We start from the raw sequence: 21,476 nt of genomic DNA on the forward strand, positions 1-21,476 counted from the left end.
CCGCCCTTTAACCCCCAGGAAGATTCCTGGTTCTCATTTCTGTTAGAGGCTGGTTGACCCCAGGGCCATAGTGTAGCAAGAAGGATTAGGTAAATTGAAAAAAAAAAACATCATCAGGACTCAAACCCATGACCTTCTGGCTTGTAGCATAGTGTCTCAACCAACTACACTACTGCATGCCCCCTGTTGGTGATGGTAGTAACCACAGTATATATAGTGATGAAAGCAACCATAGTAATGAAATTTTTATCTTTAAAAAATGTATGTGCATTTAAATATGAATACTTTTTGAGGGGAATGTGTAATCTATACATCATTCAACTAACAATACCTTAAAATTTAGTGTGACATACATCTGATTTAAAAATTGTATAGTAGAATAATTAATTTAGAAGCTTTTACTAATATGAATATGTATTAATGGCATTCAGAAGGTTTCATATCAGTGAAAGGCAAACCATGTAAGAAATTAATTTAAAGTTGTAATTGAAAATGTCATCATATTTATCAAAGATACTTGAATCAGGTACAGTATATGCATTCAGAATACCAAGGTGCAAAGATGACAGATGAAAACTGTGAGCGTTCATGTAGAGATTACACCTTTCCACTCCTTACAAGTCTGTGACTGTTTCCTGGTATATTGGTAAGTGGTCTTAAACATGTTGTGGTAGTACTACTACTGCCATCATGGGTATGGTAAGTTATGATAAATGGTTTTAGAGGTCTGAATATGCAGCAGAACAAAATGTTGAGGAAGTTAGTAAAACGTTAAATTCGTGGTTTTCATTTTCAACAATTCCTGCATGTTAAAGCAGAAATTATGCCTCTTCTTTTTGATGTCTCAAAGTACATATACTCCTGAAACAAAAAAAAAATTAAAAATGACTTGTTCTTAACAGAATGAAGGAAACCAGAGACTAGCTGAAAGGTCAATAAATAAACCAACTCATTGACAATTTGATTACATCATCATCATTGTAATCATTGTTATTTGGTTTTTAGCTGTTATCAACCACTTTAATGAATGAACTGAATTGAACTGAAATGAGTTATTGTTATAACCATCACCATCATCATAGTTATCACTCTTGCTGTTTTACAGCTTCATGTTTTCAGAAACATTATGAAATAGGAATTTGATTATGTAGATGATATATAGAAAAGTAAACATCATTTCTGTTTCCCAAAGCATCACAATTCATACTGCTATATAAAATAACCACTTAAAATGATAAAGAACTTTAAACAGTTTTTTAATCAAAGGATTAAATTATGTGTTAAGGAAAAAGCAGTTTACTTCCTCCTCAAAACTGAGAGCAGCTTAACTACACATGTGAGTGGTATTTGACTTGTTTAGATACACCTGTATTGGTCGGCCAGCATTTACAAATTAGAATATTGTTTTTTTTGTGATATGTAATGCCATTATTTATAAAAAGGTAAATTCGCTTTTAAGATTAAATATTAATAGTTAAAATCTTAATCATTAAAATTAAAAATCAAAGGTGTATAATTTTATATCTTTATCCATATGTGTATTTTGTAGATCAGTAATGAGGCATTTCCTATTACTAAAAAAAAGCAGTCCTATTTGTAAACACTGGCCAAAGTAGGAATACTACCAGACTGATATAGGTGTATGTAAGTAAGTCAGATACCTGATACCTCAGTGAGCTGCAACATGTGGTAAAAAACAATGAATATATGGCGTATATTTGTTACTGGGGTGCCAGACAAAATAAAGAAATTTCATACATACAATAAAAGTAAAGTAAGGCTATCCCTGTACCAGGCCGTGAAGGCCCATAGGGTTGTGAGACGTTGAGGGTCCCACACTATCTAGACAATTGGCTCACAGATGACGGTAAGGTTGTCAGCCTTACGTGCCGGCCGCGCTTTACTCCCCAGGAAAATTATTTAATCAATTCCTGGTACTCATTTCTGTTAGAGTCTGAGTAAACCCCAGGGCTTAGTACAGCTGGAAGGATTAGGTCAACTGAAAAAATCCAATGACCTCATCGGGATTTGAACCCGCGACCTTCCGGTTTGTAGCATAGCACCTCAACCACTATGCTACCGCATGCCCCTTCATACATACAATATGACACTAAAATATATCATTTCTAGCTATGCAAGTGGGAAATTTCAGCAAGTAAATCCTAATATACTTAATTTTCTTGGTGAACTGTTTCTTACCTATAATGCTAAACTAATCAGCCTTCTTTTTCCATATATTAAGTTTACTGTACACTGCTTTTCACAACACAGACTTTTGCTAAGATATACCTTCCTGTTTGAAAGAAAATTGTCTATTGATGTGTAAATAAAATGCGTGGTACAAAATTGAATGTTAACAAATGAATAATGTTTTTGAATGTTTATTACTCATAAATTTTTCCCCAAACAGAACTGTATGCTAGAATTAATTTGTTTGTTACATACCAAAAGAAATGCAGCTCCAAGTATCACAGCCTTCATTTCAGTATTCACCTCAGTGGTAGGAAATGTCACAGTTAGATTGTAGCCAGATGACATGCTGTCCCAACCATGCGTGATACTTCCCAAATTATTTGTACAGTCAGGAGACAGAACCTGTGGTGAAACTGTGGAACTACTGTCATGGTTCTTTTTAAAAGTGTTTCATTCTAGGCTATATTCACAAGAACGGTCCAGAGTTTACATTATGTTTGCATATTTCTGGCTTAATGAATCAAGCTGATCAACAAATGTTATCCTTCATTAGTTCAGCTATCATATTGGTAGCTCTGCCTTATTAATCCTACCAGTACTAGGCTATTGCTTCGCTCACAGAGGAGGGAGGAAGGAGGCTTGTGGGATCATAAATTAGGATATTTGTGATTACCAGTAAATCTCATTTTAGCTAAGAGAATTGAGTACAATATGGAGCAACATTTGGTAACTTTACTTCATGGCCAAGTCACGAAAAATGAAAGAAAATGGATACTATGAAACAAATATTTTAGTGCCAGGATGAAAAAATCAGATTCTGTGTATATGTGTGTTTATGTGGGGTCAATATACCAAATATATTGTCGCGTATCGGGCGTATATCGCGACAAATAAATTCTCGATGTATTCGATGTAGCGAATTTTATTTCACATCCGCTCTCACAATCACCCAAATTACAATCTGACGATTACTGCTATCTGCAGTATCACAATTAGTACACTCCAAATGCCAGAATACAACTGACTGGCTGACTCTACCTCTCGACTTGGCGGCTGTCACAGTACAACTCAGTACAACTGACTGTGAATAGCCTTCGCTGCACCTCATGTAGCCTCGATCGGACCATACGGAAAACGGCCGCGTAATAGGCACCCTTTTTGCCTGGCGCTGTGTTGCTATGTAACGCTAGCGGAGGTAACCGCTGTTACTATCGTAACGTCGCCGCTGTTGACTCGCGTTGCCTAGCGACCGCGAATCCCTCGGTGACGTCACCGCGGAGGGGAGTGGCGGGGCGGGAACTCGCCTATTACCGTAGTAACGCAAGCGTTACGTTACCGCCACATACCGCTGGGGAGGTAGGGGTCAACATGTCACAATATTTTGAATAGGAGGTTGGAGAAAACTGCATAATGAGGAACTTCATAACTTGTACTCTTCTCCAAGTATAATTAGAATGATCAAGTCAAGGAGGATGGGGTTGGCAGGGCATGTAGCATGAATGGGAGAGAAGAGGAATTCATGTAGGATTTTGGTGGGAAAGCCAGAAGGAAAGAGACCACTGGGAAGACCAAGGCATAGGTGGGTGAACAATATTAAAATGGATCTTGGAGAGATAGGATGGGATGGCATGGATTGGATTGATCTGGCTCAGGATAGGGACCAGTGGAGGGCTCTTGTGAACATGGTAATAAACCTTTGGGTTTCATAAAATGCTGGGAAATTCTTGAGTAGCTGCAGATTTTGTTTCCCCTCAAGAAGGGCTCAGCTCCATAAGTAAGTATTGTAAAGTATACATCATTTTGTGTAAGAGTTAGAATGTAAGGGACTAGTCTTCAAGCCGCCTATCCTGATTGTAGTCCATGAAATTGATATTCATCAAAGAAAAAGAACTTACAACTTCGAAAATAAAATAGATTATGAAGTAGTCCACACCATTTAACAAAACAATCTTAATCAATCAGAAATTCCAGACAATACCATCATTAATTTTAACATTCACAAATGGTAAAGTTGTCCCTGTGCTTAACTAATTAAGCATTATGCCATGAAGGTGTATGGGGGAGCAAATATATAGATCCACATTTTCTTGACCTCAGCATTAGTTGGAGGTGAGTGGTCAGCTTCATGCACTGACCGCTTTACCCACAGGGAAAGAGTCCCCAGTACCCATTGGATAGGAGGTTTCGTGGACTCCACAGCCAGTCTGGATGACTTGGAGAAGAGAAAATTCTTGACCCTATTGGCACTCAAACTCTGACTTCTCAGCCGTACAGCCATAGCCAGTCGCTATACTACCTGCCCTACCCCAGCTCACAATTTCAACATTCATAGGTCTGAAAATGTCTAAGGAAGTGGCAGTTTATCTCGCATTATGATCAGTATATTTAATCACCCCTTTCAAATAAAATGGAATGTGTCAAAAAATTGCAATCTTTTGTTCAAATCAATTTGTCTTTGAAGGTGAAATTTAGTATAAGATAGATGGATAACTCATGCAGCCAAATCTCTTCATTCTTTTATGAAACCTTGATGAGTTTCCTTGTCTGCGTCCAAAGCTTCCAATATCAGTATTGCCCCCTTTATTGTGACATTAATGTGCTAGTTTAAATAAAATAAACAATTCTGAAATCGAATGTATATCTGTGTATGCGTTTGCATGTGTGCGCATGTGTATATATATATATATATATGAGTTGCCATGTTTATAATTTCCATGTACCTCCATTCTTCCCATTTGAGTTGTGTCAGTTTTCAACACTGTCCACCTTGCAGCCACCTAACACATGAATAACTTTCTATTTATTCCATGCATGTATTGAATTTTTATGAGCGTTTCAGACAAGTTCCCATTTATGAATACCGAAAATTTAAAACTTATGTAGTGTGAATATGGATAGATTTTCATTTATCATAATTATAGGTAACTTTTTATTTATCATTAAACTAATTAGATACTGACATCAAATTTAGCCTGGTAATTACTTCCACAACAAGTGTTGGCAGATGCAGGACCCTTCATGCGATAAATAAGTTGTCCACTTGAGTTCCTCAGCTGGAATAAAGGAGCTGCCACAGTCCATTCCTGTATCACGCTGCCTGTATATGAATCCATGTCAGAGTACACTTCTAGCTCCTGGAAAGAGAATAGAGATATGTGAAGATTTCTTGAAATACTCACATACATGTAATAGGTACTATTATTGCTAATAATATAAATTCCACTGTCAGCGCAACTATAATTTATTAGCTTATGTTCCACTACATGTTTCACCTCTTATAGAGTCATTCTCAGCTGTTGTGATTTACATATTTTCATTATAGAATTGTAAAGTGGGTCATCATCATCATCAGTAATCTGTCAAGACGACAGGTCCACAGTCTCTTTCAAAACAATTCCTCCACTTAATGCGATCTAGAGCTTTCTCCTTCAAATGACAGTATCCTCTTCTGTCCCCAAGGTCATCCAGCATCTTCTTACGTCTTCTTCCTCGTCTTCTTGTCACTTCTATCCGCCCATCTATCTTTCCTTCGATAGCTTCTTTTAGAAGGCAGTTTCTGCGTAAAACATGACCAATCCAATTAGCCTTCCGTTTTCTTATTTCATGTAGGATATTCCTCTGCTCACTGACTCTAATTAACACTTCTTCATTTCTCACATAATCGGTCCAACTGATCTTCTCCATTCTTCTCCAACACCACATTTCGAAACTTTCCAGATGTTTCTGATCTACTGCCCTAAGTGTCCATGTTTCAGCCCCATACAGAGCTATGCTCCAAATGTAGCATTTCACTAGTTTCTTCCTCAAATTTAAGTCCAATTTGCTGGTAAAAAGATTCTTCTTCTTGCTAAATGCAGCTTTTGCCATGGCAATCCTGGATTTAATTTCACAAGTACACCTTCCATCATCTGTTAACAAGCTACCCAAATATTTAAAACATTTCACATTCTCCACTTGTTTTTGGTCTATCTTTATTGTGACTGGGGTTGGTTGTCTCGAAATTTTCATTACTTTTGTTTTCTCCACATTCATTTCCATGCCATAGCACCTTCCAATTTCAATTAGTCTATCAATCATGCCCTGTAGCACAGTTTCTTCCTTAGCCATTAACACAAGGTCATCTGCATATTTCACAGTTTGAATAATTTGCCCTCCTACTTTGAAGTCACCGAGCCCATCCAGAGCTTCCTTGGTAAGGCATTCGCTGTACAAGTTGAACAGAATTGGTGATAAACAGCATCCTTGTCGAACTCCTCTTCCAATCTGCACACTTCCTGTCTCCCCCGTGTCCAGTCGTACTCTAACTTTCTGATCCATGTACAATTTGCTAATCAATCTTCTTTCATGCCAATCGATACCTGTTTCTTTCAGGATCTGCATTAATTTGGTCCAGTTTACCCGGTCAAATGCCTTCTGCCAGTCTATGAAGCAAACACACAGTTCTTCATCTATCTCCAAAGTTCGTTCCGCTATAATTCTCATCATCCCAATTGCATCCCTGGTTCCTTTTCCTCTTCTAAATCCAAACTGATCTTCTCCAAGTACATCCTCTATTTTCCTTTCAATTCTTCTTTTAAGTATCTTTGCTATTATCTTTGCTGTATGTGCAATAAGACTTATTGTGCGATGGTCGCTGCATTTTGTAGCTTTTGTCTTTTTCTTTAAGGCAATCATTGTAACTTCTGTAAAGTCCTTGGGCCACTCTCCACTTTCATATATGGTGTTCATTAGTTTTGTCAGTGTTTTCAAACCACCTTCTCCCAGTAACTTGAGCACATCTCCAGGTACATCATCATCTCCTGTAGCCTTTCCCTTCCTCATTTCCTTGATAGCTTTTTCCACCTCACTTTGTAAAATATATGGTCCTTTCTCGTCTGTATCTACTTCTTCTTCCGGTTCAACTTCTAAGGTTTCTGGCCGATTAGGTCGATCATATAGTTCTGAAATATAATTTTCCCAAATTTTCCCAAAGTGGGTATACACATTTAAATACATAGACTTCAAATTACTACTTTCCATATACATTTATATTTTAGTATCTAGATGTTGATTTAAATACAAGATATATATGGAACTAAAAGTTTAAAATATAAGTTGATTTGAAATTAATTTAAAAGTGTCGAATGCTGCATTGAGTTACATGTCTGTTGCTGTAGTAGGCCACACATCTTTTCATCTGATTCTTCTATTGTTTAAATTAATTGTGTTAACCGTTTCTTAAGCATGAATCTTCTTTCTTATTTCCCGGGTGTCGATTATTACCATTGTTGTGTTGTCTAATTTATGTGGTATGCTCTACTGTGTGGTTTATACTACTTCTGATATTAAAAATAGGTATTATTATTATTATTGTACTAGTTTCTTTCTGTCAGTGAGCTCAATGGAAATATTATATGAGACGTAACATACGTATTTAGTGGTGCATAAAAACTGTACTCTCTTTGTTGAACATTTTGTGAGATATACTTAGAAATCTGTTGAGACACTTAGGTAATGTAGCATTGAAAGTAATTACTGTACTGTGCATGAAACCTGTATGTGGTAATAATATAATATATAACTAATATATTATATAATAATATAATAACTACTGTATATAAGTTTTCATTCAAAAATGTCAAAAGAACCCAAAATTTATACATTCCTTTGTGTCTTAAAATGAATCAAATGAAAATCAGCATCAAAATGGTTCAATAAAATTCAGTGTAAGTGTTCACCTAAACCAGCCTCATAGTTTGTGAGACATTACTTAACACTTCGTGGACCGGCAATTTAAATATTTAAATCACCCTGTGGACCGGCATTTTTATACCTACTACCCTAACTTGTGCACTGTTCACTTTAAAAATTAATATAAAATCTCCTAATTAATTTTATGAACTAAAATTTTTTGAGAACATTTACCAGTGCTTCTAGAAGTGTTTGAGGCATTTATTTTCCTTTGCAGAGGCATAGAGTTACAGCGAGGTCTAGTAACTGATTGGTCAGCAGACATTCCAGAGCCTTATAACGCAGCTACATGCTAGCTAGGTGGAGCCAGAGAGATGTATAGTGTGTTGCAACGTATCATGTTTTAAAAACCTGTTAACACGCAAACGGTCTGCCATGTTTAAAAGTGAAAAACCTTTTAAAGGGTGCGCAGTCCACAAAGTGTTAAGGGTACATGGACAGAAAGACAGATGAATATGATGAAATTATTACATGCTTTTGATGTACATCTACATTAAAACTGGCATCTTGTGATGTGCTTCTGGTAACATACCTGAAGGCAGCAACCAAAAAGCCAGCTACTGCAAGCCAATTTCCTGTTGAATCGGATAGCTTCCTGCCGACTGTGGTCAAAGAGTCTCATCTCAAAGCCCCGATTAGAAGCACAACACATGCGCTGTGTTTTACTGGAACTCTCTGCTGCTACGTACAGTGTTTCGCCCTGTGGTACCTTCACTTCAAACCTGTTCTCTGACTCCACATATGCCAGGACTGAGGAAAATAAATTTACAGAGTACATACAAATGCACATTAGGAGAGCTCAATGACTATTATGCTTGCCATGTATTTGGCAGACATTTGCTGAGAAAGTTATTGTTCAAAACTATATTCATTCTCTGTCACTACTTTGCAAACTAGACTCTAACTGGGAAGAGAAAATAAATGGCATGTGAAATTAGAGAACAGAGATATAAATGAATAACAACTTACTGTCAACAAGTTCAACTGTCTGTTGAATATAAAGTTCATTAACACCTCGAAGGAAGTCCAAGCCAGAAGGTGGCACCATGTGATTTACAGTTGTTGAGCGCCAGTCCACTACAACAATCAGCATTGCGTCTTATTCCAGTTTTTAACACAGCTGGTATTCAGGACAAGGACAGAATTCTTTGCTCATTTATAATATCATATTGCAAGGAACACAGAGATTAATTTCATGATTGCCTCATAAGTTTCTAAAATTGAAGGTAAAATTCAAACTACCCAATGCTACATTTGTGGCAAACAAATTGAAGAGCTCTGTGCACAGTTTACAATACACAATTGAGTTGAGTGAATAATGAGAAGTTTAATTCTATTACATCCCCCTTGTAAATGTGAGTCTGTCGCAGATTTATGTATGCATGTTCATTCAATGAACAGTGTATACAGGTCAGAACCTAAACTTCCTTACACTTTATGTTTCACAGTCACATATAACAGATTCTTAGAGTAAAGTTCATACTTGTTGATATTGGGATGGGCCGTCGATTCCGGTTAACATCTGCAAGAAAAAAATGTGGAATTTAACTCGGTGACATATGTAAAAATTTGTATTATTATTATTGAAGTGTAGACTTACAAAAGTAGCAATTGTGGATTAATAATTGTGCTACTTATATGCATAAAATATATAAAGTCAGCTATAACTTTCAATAACTTTGTATATTTAACTTCTTCAACAGAATATATATATATATATGCAAATCCATTCTTTGCTGTATGAGATAGGATGGAATGTTATTTTTATGCTTGCTCAAAGGCAGGAGATAGTCCAAAATAGAAAAGGTAGTTTTTAATAGAGGTATGATAAATGTTAACAGGCATACATAATTTAATCAACTATTATCACTTTCGAATAAGCAAAGTGCAAAACATTTAACAAATGCTTCCATTAACTATGTATCAGATTAGCATACTGCAGTTTCAGTGTCAATACTGTTATCATTATTAATATTTTTCTATGTTAAAGTTAATCAGTTAAAATTTCTGCGTCTTCATACCTGTGCCTGGCTGAGCTGTGATGATAGTCTGTTGTGTGAAGACTGGCAGATCCAGGTACTCTATCAAAACAAAAGAGAAAAAATACACTTTAAGTTCATACTAATGTAAAAGAGTCAATGATTAGCCGTGCGGTAAAATTAAAAGGAATTTTTATTTTATTTACCTTTTAGTGGGACCTAATACACATACTAATGACTGAATTATAATTTTATTTTTCTCGAAGATTTCTATATTCTGGGATATAACGCTGTATTGTCCAGCAGAAGTGACTGACGTTTCAGAGGAATATATCACCTCCATATTCTTGCTCTGCTTGCTGCCTGCTTCATGCTAGTTTCTTGCTTGGCTCACTCTTCAACCCTGAAGATGGAGATATGCTCCTCCAAATTGTCATTGACTTTGACCAGGCTACACAGTATTACATCCCAGAAGACAGAACTCTTCATAACCTTCATCATGTGGACCTGAAACCAAACACTGACTTTTCATACACAAAACAATGGAAGTGTTAATTCCATGCAGCTTCTTTCTAACTACATTACTTAAAATCAAATTTTATTCTTGCTGTGACAAATGGTACAGTATACTGGTTCATTTTTTTCATAGAACACAAAATAAAAGAAAACTTAAAATATGTTACTAAGAATTATGAAAGGTGAAATAGAGGTGATTTTTATGTCATTAATTTCATTGATTCATTTTTTCTGAAGACTCCCAACAGTGTACCCAAGTACTGGAACTTGCTTCATATGGAGTACATAGTTTTCTATGCTGAGATTTACAGCAGAAAGCTAGTGTTTCTTTTTTAGATTAATTATAAACTTAAATTGTAAGATATCAACAATTGTTTCTGGCACTTCGAAACAGAGATGCAGACATGAGCCTATTGCCTTCTCTGTCTGTTTGCTTGCAGCAACTCGAGCACTGCTGAATGAATTTAATAAAATTTTATGCTTGGGAAGTTTTGTAAGATGTGTTGATACATTCTAATTTTTGCTAAAATCATACAACAATACAAGACATTTTCCATGAAAACCTGCATGCCTCTCTGTGTGTATTTCGAGATTAATTTGCGCGTAATTATGGCAGCAAAAAGCAATTGCAAACAGAACTTGTAGAGAAAACTAAGACACACATTTTATATACTGTGCCAGAATTGTTATTCTATGTAAATGTTTCCTAACTTGTTAGTTTAGGTGTCATGAGATGTCAGGAAAGAATTCTGACCAGTGAGAAACTCGCATTCAAGAGGACCCCAAATAATGCAGACTGGTGTCAAAATAATCTTTTTGGTTTGGCTCCTAACATGCATATAAAGTCTTTATAAATACATGTCTGTGTAAAGATCAAACATGTATACCATCTAACAAAAGAATGTTAAGTTACAATCCATTAGTTTCTACCTACAAGCTATCTTTTTGCAGAGTACATTCAATGAAATCACAATATCACATAATGATCATCCTGCTTTCAATTGGTCTGTTTGTTCTGGCTCCATAACTGCCAAGTTAATTCCAATTAAATTTGATGTTTAGGGTCCACATTGTAAGTTCCCATGTGAGCATAACTTTGGTACATGCTGATCCAATATAACATCTACATTACTACATTATATAAAACTTAAATCAAACTTTTAATTTCTCTCAAAAACGGATCATACCAAATATTTAATGAAATACATAGGAAAATAATCTATGATTCTGAGAAGCATAACTTGCAGCAGCATATTTTTATCTGCAATAAACAAAGATAATATCCACTGAAATATGTTACGCAAAATTACAAGAACTTATTTGAAACTGCTTGATACACGTTTTTCCACCCAGACATAGACAACAAGGGGGTTTTGAGGAAACAAAAAATACGAATATTTCCGCTGTTCGAAAACATGACTGAATCTGTCATAAACAAGGTTTATGTGCAAAAGATTTCTGCACTGGGTGTTCAAGTGAGATCTTTGAAAGAGAACAGTAATAGATCCATGATCTAAAGATCCTTATAAAGCATATAAAAAGTATAAAATTGTCCAGACATGATATGAAATGACTGTGTGGTATCACAAGTAGGAATATTTTACTTAAGTAATATTCTCTAAGAAAAATAAATGCACCATTCAGTACTTTCCTTTAATATGTTCTTCCTAGGAAAAGCCATACATTTATTGGAAACATTTTTCAGTATTTGTTTTTGGTGTCATAGTGATGTGTGTGTTCTAGTGTGTGTCACAATGTCATTTGACTCATGAATACTGGGCAGAATTCTCAACAACAAGCTTAATGAAAATCCTTTTCTGGGTGGCGTTATAACACATGTTCAGACAGGCAATAAGTGCCGTAAAATGTGGCCAGATATATGAACACATGGAATGCATAGCTCATAACATGGGAATGGTTAAGAAGAAGAAAGTTTTGCAACACAGGACAGTTGCTACAGTTTAACAGTGAAATGGAGATCAATTTCTTAGTTTCACAATCGAGTTCTTAGTCACCACTACTCGTAAAATGTTACTCATCATTGCATCACGCAACATACATTTAAGATTCAGCACTCACTCTCTTCCTTCTGTCATACCTATGTATTGAGTAGCTGCTGACCGATGACCACTATTTTGGTTTTCATTTATACCAGATCCCAAAATTCTAGCACCTCCTGCAACAAATGCATTGTATATTTTCGGTAATTTATATGACAGATCTGTACCATGTACTGCATGAAAACAATAAAAAAAAGACAACAAAACATACCATCCCTTGTAATACTATCACATCCATCTGACCCCTAATATTCTCTGCTTCTCTGGCCAGGAACGCCATTTTAATGATTTATAAACAATCGATGTTCCCGTTGTAATATGGTAATGATATCTTTTCCTTCTGCTAAATCACCGATTAATTTGACCATGGCAAACGTAGGCCTCAAATAAATTAAAATTATTTTATCCACGAATGAGTACTCCATATGAAGTTTTAAAGGCAAAGGGTATGCCCAAGTTACTTTCAAAATTAGTATAAATTAAAACATCTATTTTATGAACCATTGGCATGATACTGGAAAGAATCTAGTGCTGCATTAATACACCATTAAGCCCAAAATTTCACCTATAATTTAAAAATATGTCAGTTGAAATCCACATGAAACAAGAACGAGCCAATACCAATATGGATAAAATAACTCAATAATTGATTTTATCTGGATATATATATGTGTGTATATATATTATCAAGTGAATATTTTAGATTTTTATACTTATATTGCTATATTACCACGTTGTTACGGCTGTAATTGAAAAATTGTAAAGGTAAATTTTATTTTCTGATACAGAGTATGATTGATAGAGTAATCGAAATTGGAAGGTGCTATGGCATGGAAATGAATGTGGAAAAAACAAAAGTAATGAAAATTTTGAGACAACCAACCCCATCACAATAAAGAAAGACCAAAAACAACTGGAGAATGTGAAATGTTTTAAATATTTGGGTAGCTTGTTAACAGATGATGGAAGGTGTACTTGTGAAATTAAATCTAGGATTGCCATGGCAAAAGCTGCATTTAGCAAGAAGAAGACTCTTTTTACCAGCAAATTGGACTTAAATTTGAGAAAGAAACTAGTGAAATGCTACATTTGGAGCATAGCTCAGTATGGGGCTGAAACATGGACACTTAGGGCAGTAGATCAGAAATATCTGGAAAGTTTCGAAATGTGGTGTTGGAGAAGGATGGAGAAGATCAGTTGGACCGATTATGTGAGAAATGAAGAAGTGTTAATTAGAGTCAGTGAGCAGAGGAATATTCTACACGAAATAAGAAAACGGAAGGCTAATTGGATTGGTCATATTTTACGCGGTAACTGCCTTCTAAAAGAAGTTATTAAAGGAAAGACAGAGGGGCAGATAGAAGTGATCAGAAGACAAGGAAGAAGACGTAAGAAGATGCTGGATGACCTTGGGGACAGAAGAGGATATTCTCATTTGAAGGAGAAAGCTCTAGATCGCATTAAGTGGAGGAACTGTTTTGGAAGAGACTGTGGACCTGTCATCTGACAGATTATTGATGAATGAACACTAAATAATTCCATCCTTATGTGATCAATACATAAGTTGAATGATAATGTACTTATAATATCCTCATTCAAATTGTATATGGAACTATAGATTAAATTATGTCAGGCATTGAAAAGTGACTTGTAAATTTTATATTTACATTATACTTTTATTACAAATTTATAATGAATACATACTTGTTTATATCATATATTGTTTCTGTTATATGGGACTATTGTCTTTATCCTGGGTCCTATGACCTTGTAATGGATTTGTGGCATGTAAATAAATGGAAATGGAAATTCGCGTTTATAGGTGGCACTAAAAAGTGCGTTTCTTAATGTGATGGCACCTGCCTGCTGCCTAGGTTTAACTACCATCCAACAATGAGAGGAATTTCATATTCAGTGTTGCAGAAAGAAAACTTCCAAACAAATAAAGAATACGTGGAGGGTCATAAGAATATTTAAGGCCGTCATATGAATTCAAACGAATCAAAGGTCAGCACAGTAATACTCATATAATATACAGAAGTGTCACTCATCGAGTTTAAACAAAATATGCAAAAGAACTAAAAATGTACATATGCATTATTTTAGGCTCGACAACAAAATGGGCATTAAAATGTACTCATAACAAGTTTGCTCTGTGCTTAATTAAGCACCACATAATGAAGAATGTAGGGAGAGTGGAGATATGGCTCCATGATTCTGTATTTCAGCATCCCATTGCCATTGTTCATTGTCCATTGTTTATCTTCTGTCAAAATTGCAACATTCTATACTTCAACACTACATGTTTCGGCCTCAAACGGCCATCTTCAGGTGTTTTTATGTTATAGATATTTTACTAAAACTGTGTTAGAAACTGTTATACTGTTTTAATTCGTCTTAAAATCACACGCTATAGCCTTCTTAAGTAAAACGAGATAAAATCCTTTAAAATTTCTGTTGCATATTATTTCACATCACCCGGAGTGTCGTCATTTTCGTAATGATAAGACTGATAACCACGAACATGAGGGACAAGCTGCCGAGAAAAACACCATGATACATTCACGAAAATGACACCCCGGGTGAGGTGAAATAATATGCAACAGAAATTTTAAAGGATTTTATCTCGTTTTACTTAAGAAGACTACAGCGTGATTTTAACACGAATTAAAACAGTGTAGCAGTTTTTAACACAGTTTTAGTAAGATATCTGTAACATTAAAACACCAGAAGATGGCCGTTTGATGCCGAAACATGTAGTGTTGAAGTGTAGAATGTAAAAGTGTTGCAATTTTGACGGAAGATAAACAATGGACGCTAATGGCTTCACGAATTTTAATCCCGGCACAAAATTGAAGGAATGAACGATAGAATGAATGGTCACTTTCACGTCATCGCCGTTTTACTTCCGGGGAAAGATCGTCCAAATTCTCATTGGTTAAGAGGTGGGTGAGCCACAGAGCAAGTCTGAACACTGTGGTGCAGATTGTAAGTCTCAGTCGCCGAAGAGAATCGAATTTCGGTCGCCCAGTCCGTAGGGTCCGTAGCCTATTCCTTCAATTGACTGTGCTATATCGGCTCCTAACTAAACGAAATTAGTAACCACTGAACACAATTTTGTGTACTTCTAGTGTGCCAAAGTTCAATGAAATCGATGATGCACTTAGGACGTTGTTACTTGCGGACCGACCGATAGACAGACGACGGACGTAAAGGAAGTGATTGGTATTTTTCAAAATCTGTTTCGAAACGCACCCGATGCGAATATTTTAAACTAAAAATGTAAGAAAGGGGATCAAAATATGACATTGTTCATGTGATATAATGATCCTACGGGCAGCCCTTAAGACGGTTCTATGAGCGGTAGCACCACAAAGTTCGGCGGCCGGTTCAGAACATTTCTGAGATCCTTGGATTTCGCTTCCTATAATAAATGCAGTACCAACTATAACCATTCTTAAACTACATCTCTACTCATACCTACTCACGACAGTTTGGCTAACATGACCACATGACTATTTTTTTTTCTATTTGGTTTCAGGCAAAGTAAATAATATGACGCACAATGGGGGGCAGGTGTCTTCCTTCACACGTTTCAATTCTGAAATTAAAATAATTTCGACTAATTTGGTGCTAGGAAAATTTATATTACACTTGTCAAATAGTTTTATTTTTTATTTGCGTCGGTCTGCTATATATGATGCTCAGATTGAAGATTAGTGTCTTCTGGGAGGTGACGCCATGAAGTTTGGCAGATGGGTAATGTTTTGGACAAAAGACCTGGTACTTCCGCCTTCAAGATGGAAGACGGAGATAGCAGGATTCTCAGAAAAGCTGGAAACCATCTACTGAATTAGAATGCATCACACCCCAGAAGACAGTAATATTCAGAGTAACTGTAGTATAAAATTAAATGTCTAACGAAAATTCATTAATTTTCTCAGAAAAATTCATCATGTATAAAGCAGACACATAAATAAATACTGACTTTATTAAGATATCACCATCAATTGTGCAGGATTAGGCTCGACTACCGTTTCTAAACCCTCTTGGTGTAGGTCGCCTGTATGTCCTCCGCTAAAACAAACTCCGTGGCTTGAGTCCGCAAGTGAACCATACCGACCGAGCGACCACCGTTGGTCGGAGAAGTTAGTGCCAACTTTAGCGCAACGAATCCCCACTGCCGTTAATTTCGGTTTTCTTGACCGGAGCCGCTATTTCCTTCAAACAGCGCCTCAATTATCCTCACGAGGCTGAGCGGATTCCGTTCCAGACCCACTACTTCTCAGAAAATCTAGTAGCGCCGGGAATCGAACCGGGACCTCAGAATCTGTAGCCAGGAACTCTGACCACAGACGCGGTCCACGTCCTCCATTGGGGAGTCCAAAATTTCTTCGCCTCCTTGTTTTGGCTTCATTCTGTATGTGTCGTAGCCCATAATTTTGGGGGTCTTGAAGTTCACCGATTATATTTTAACTATTTACCTTTTTCTGGGAGCCGTAATTTGTTAGAAGTCGCACAAATGTGGCTTCTACGACCTTTATTGGCTATTACCAGGTTAGATCATTATGCCATTAAGATGTACTACTTTTACTTGAAGTAACTTATCCTCCTTCGGTGCATTGCATATACATGACGTTCAATATACGATACTACGAATGTGCTTACAAAGTGATCTGGCCAAGAACTAGTTCGGGAATATTTCGACGGTCTTACGTCATTAACTCCCCTAAATACCCAACGATACATGCGCGGAAACTCAAATAGATCTTCATGGATGGTGGTCGTTGAACTTATCTCATACAAATGAGAATCGAAATGGTTCTATATTTTATATAAAAATTCTCCCTTGTTAAATTTTACGAATATCAGTTCAGCTGTTGAGTTGTTTCAGGTGTACAGACGGGCGGATGGGTTCTGAATGTGCCTAAAAATCGCAACGAAGGAATGTAAGAAAACTGAGGGGAAAAACGTGTTCTCTTTGATCAGTTCACCGACATAAAGCAAAAGCTTATATTTCCAATGGCTTAGAACTAATGAATGTGTAAAATGTACAGACGTGCGTTTACCTGATAGCTTGAATCTTGTATAGCTAGTGCACCAGAAATGCTATTCCTTTCCCATTGAATGCGTTGTATAGTTTAACGAAACTTAAATCCCTAAGTGGCCCATCATAAATCCTTTAACAACCCATCAGTGGGTCCTGTGTCGATTAACACTGATACAGTGATACAGAAAAGATTGGAAAGCTTTCATAGGGTGATTTTACTTTCGGATGAATTTTCAGTTTTTCTAGATGGACTTACCCCACAAAAATATAAACAGGACATTATATATGTATCATACATGGTTTGTCTGAAATATTTATCATTTGTATTTAAAACTTTAATTTTAATCGGTAGTTCTAGTTCTTTATATACTGTACTAGCCATGACCACTTCCTCACTGATCATCCAGTTCATCTGCATCCTCAAATACCAAACTGCTAACAGACTACTAATGGACGAACCAAAAGGGGTGAAGGCAGACAGGCAGATGTCGAACAGAAAATCAGGCACAATACAGACAGGTATACACTGACAGATTACCATAGAGGAATTCAAGTAACACATTTGCATATGGAATGCCTATAAATATTCTTTTAATTGAAGTGCAGGTAGAAATGTGCTCCATATTTGTTAATGGACCATGAAGCTGACCATTCACCAAGGTTAAGAATGCATGGAGTTTTAGATCAACTCTCTTATATATCTGTATGGCGTGATGCTTATGCACAGGGACAGTTATTACTTGTTATTATCTATAACAACATGGTGGCCCCCCAAAAATATATTCAGTGTTGATTTCACGAAAAGATTGAACTATTTGAGCTATGCATTTAAGTTTTGAATAGAGGAAATGAAGTATTTAAGGTGCCTTTTACATTATAACAGATACAAATATGACAATAGTGTGAATATCTAATGTTAGACTTATACTTTGAAAATGAAATATACTACTGAAAAATGGCTGCAGAAGTGGGCAAATATATACATAATTATAGTTATAAATTGTAGTTCTTGTTAGTCTCGGTATGTACGCTGAAACATTTGAGGGAAAGTAGGCACTAGTTATGCTTTACAGAACTTAAAAGGTAAGGATAAAGTTGTCCCAGTGACTGACTAAATAAGCACTAGACCATAAAGGCGTATGGGGAGTGGATGTATGGATCCACATTTTCTTGACCTTGGAACTTGCTGGAAGTGAGTGATCAGCTTAATGCCCCTGCTGCTTTAACCCCAGGGAAAGAGGAATCCCTGTTCCCATTTCATAGGAGGCTGGGTGGACTCCAGGGCCGGTCTGGACGACATGGAGAAGTGAATTTCTTGACACCACAGGGACTTGAACTCCAACCCCTCTGTCATCCAGCCAGTGGCCAGCCGCTATAGTACTGCGCTATACCAACTCACCTTACCAGAGCTTATTAATGTTTAATTTGATGACACTGGATCCTCTTAATAACTACAATGCAATTATCATTGATATGCCTGTGAACCTAGCAAAGGGACCTGACATCCATGAGTTAAAAAAATGCCCAGTCAGTTTACTGCGATGAGGAAACCAGGAAACAAACACAACTTGTCTGGCATGAGATGAGCTGTTATTTTCAATGCTGCCCCAGAGGTTGCGACCAATGCAGTAACTTTAATACTGATGGAAAGTATGAAGAAGTGCTGACTAGCAGCGGTTTTAATTATATTGTCCTAAGGTCGGTAACCATCATCTTCATAACTGAGATGAAAAGTATTTGCAGAGTCTAAGCCTTGTAGTTTACTGACAGCGTTATGTGAATCTTGTATCAAGGGAGCCATGTAACCAAGCATGAGCTGAGTCTTCATCATCATACTTGTATGTAATCAGAGTAAGTGAATCCATATAGTGTTGCTGTCGAACCAGAGAGATGCATGTAGGGACCGACCTAAGGCCAGATAACCATGTCGTTGCATAACTAAACTCACTCCATAATTATTTTGTAAGTGGTGTAAAAAATGTAGGTGATAGTGGACCCCAGTGTTAAGGATTATTTCCCTGAACCTCCTATTTTCAAAGACTAGTAACACTAACATTGAAGATCAGATTTAGCCCTGACCCAGAATCACCCCCTTAAAGGACCTCCAGCCCATACTGATCCTTTCAGCAGGTGTAGATTGGGGGGGGGGGCAGCTTGAGCAAGCTAAACTGTCACCCCAAGGCACAAAGTAGGTGATAGCAGTGGGACAGTAAAACAGACCACTGTGTAGCAATCATTACAAATAAAGGACAAAAAGTAATACATAAATAAACTTTTAATGGCACATAAATTATGCAACACTGAGAATGTGTTTACAGTACCCTCTGTAGGGGAGTCCAGGATTTGAAGATACATGCATCTCATAAAGTTACGCCCCTACCCCTACAAACATGAGGGCTGGAATGAATATCCAGCGCCCCTGCTGTAATTCTGAACATTGATAGCATAATGCAAACCTGAGTAATCCAAATTCTGGGCACTGAGGATCTCCTGATTGCCATCTACTTCTTCTGGCACACTGTTTGCAGTTGCAGCCATTTTAAAACCTAAAATATCTTCTGTATTCTTTCACTACTATCACGTTTAACAGGAAATATTTTCGTTTCACTTGTAAAGACATTTAACAATTACTTTGTCCTCACATATTTGAATGCTAATCATAGAATATATTTCAAATGACACTCCACAACTAGACCTGCAACTCTTGAAATTGTAGCCACACAGGAGACCTTATATCTGATGAGATTAAGGCAGATAGAGCTTATAATCAGTATCATGCAGTCTGAAGTATGATCTACCCATTTTACAGTGCCTTCATTATAATTTGTTGCCTGGCGTTTTCTTATAACAGTACCAAAAATTAGTCAATACATTTGTGTTCTGGAGGCGAAGAATCTTATCTCTGTCTGATAACCTTTATTTTACACAGATTAACATGCACAGTAGATAATATTGCTTGATATCACACTTCTTATCACCTGAAGTCTTATCTCTCATGTAAGGGGTCTGTTTTCATATCAGTAAGCCCAAGTCATTAAAATGAATCTACATTCTTTTGAACCTGTATGTATAGTTCAGCCACAATTAAGCAGAATTTTTCAAATTATAAATTACAGCTTAAATAAAAGGGGAGGGATAGGTCATTAAATTTAAAATGGTTGTAAACATAAGTCACAAATCAAAATTTTTTATCTCTCTCAATCTGCCTAGCAAATCACAAATCTCTCATGTGAGAGTTTGGGTTATCATGGAGGTGACCATCAGGATTGGTTCTGTATGGGTGTGAAACTTGTTCTCTGAAATTAAGGGAGGAACATAGACTGAGGGTGTTTGAGAACAGTGTGTTGAGGAGAATATTTGGACCAAAGAGAGATGAAGTCACAGGATGTTGGAGAAAACTGCATAATGAAGAGCTTCATAACTTGTACTCTACTCCAAGTATAATTGGAATGATGAAGTCAAGGAGGATGAGATGGGCAGGGCATGTAGCATGAATGGGGGAGAAGAGGAATGAATATAGGATATTGGTGGGAAAGCCAGATGGAAAGAGACCACTGGGAAGACTAAGGCATAGGTGGGTGGACAATATTAAAACGGAAGGGAGGAAGGGGAGGTGGCCCTCAGTTTCAGTCTCCATTGTGAACTGAATGCAATGGTGAGACTGAAATTGAGGGCCACCTCCCCTTCATGGATATAAATATTTACAGGAGACCCAACGGTTCTCTGGGTCATAGAGTGTACCGCAAATCCACCCATACATGCCTCTACCTTAACGCTGCGTCCCACCACCACCCTTCCAACAAGCAAGCTGCACTATCCACACTGGTGCACAGGGCTAGAGCTCTTTGTGATCAAGACAGCCTACATGCGGATATGGTGCTCCAGCAGACCCACAGAGTTCTCAACAGTTGGTCAACATCATCCAGTCTGAAGATAAACCGTATCAGC

The 21,476-nt window shown here is 36.9% G+C and overlaps 1 protein-coding gene across 2 annotated transcripts; it reads right to left on the minus strand.

Moving 5' to 3' along the window:
* Positions 1–119: 119 nt before the first annotated feature.
* LOC111864785 (phospholipid scramblase 2) lies at positions 120–20,844 on the minus strand. 2 transcript variants are annotated; one of them, XM_023852293.2, is made up of 9 exons: positions 19,985–20,844; positions 12,517–12,594; positions 9,945–10,004; positions 9,407–9,445; positions 8,893–9,000; positions 8,456–8,673; positions 5,154–5,327; positions 2,446–2,595; positions 120–861 (listed from the first exon to the last, which is right to left on the minus strand). In XM_023852293.2, exons 1-9 carry the CDS (start codon positions 20,064–20,066, stop codon positions 793–795), a joined length of 978 nt encoding a protein of 325 aa, XP_023708061.1. In that variant the 5' UTR covers positions 20,067–20,844; the 3' UTR covers positions 120–792. The 2 variants fall into 2 exon arrangements, with proteins under 2 accessions (XP_023708061.1, XP_023708062.1); XM_023852294.2 differs by lacking the exon at positions 12,517–12,594.
* Between the last annotated feature and the right edge of the window lie 632 nt (positions 20,845–21,476).

The sequence above is a fragment of the Cryptotermes secundus genome, unplaced genomic scaffold, assembly GCF_002891405.2.
Source record: "Cryptotermes secundus unplaced genomic scaffold, Csec_1.0 scaffold1278, whole genome shotgun sequence".
NCBI classification, from domain to species: domain Eukaryota; kingdom Metazoa; phylum Arthropoda; class Insecta; order Blattodea; family Kalotermitidae; genus Cryptotermes; species Cryptotermes secundus.

What these genes read in the sequence shown, in the direction of transcription:
- LOC111864785 (XM_023852293.2), bottom strand. Translation starts at nt 20,066, where the DNA reads ATGGCTGCAACTGCAAACAGTGTGCCAGAAGAAGTAGATGGCAATCAG. An exon ending in CCAGAATTTGGATTACTCAG is followed by an intron (nt 12,595 to 19,984) that starts GTTTGCATTATG and finishes CATTTGTTGCAG; the next exon opens with GAGGTGCTAGAATTTTGGGA. An exon ending in TTTTTGGTTGCTGCCTTCAG is followed by an intron (nt 5,328 to 8,455) that starts GTATGTTACCAG and finishes TTCTCTTTCCAG; the next exon opens with GAGCTAGAAGTGTACTCTGA.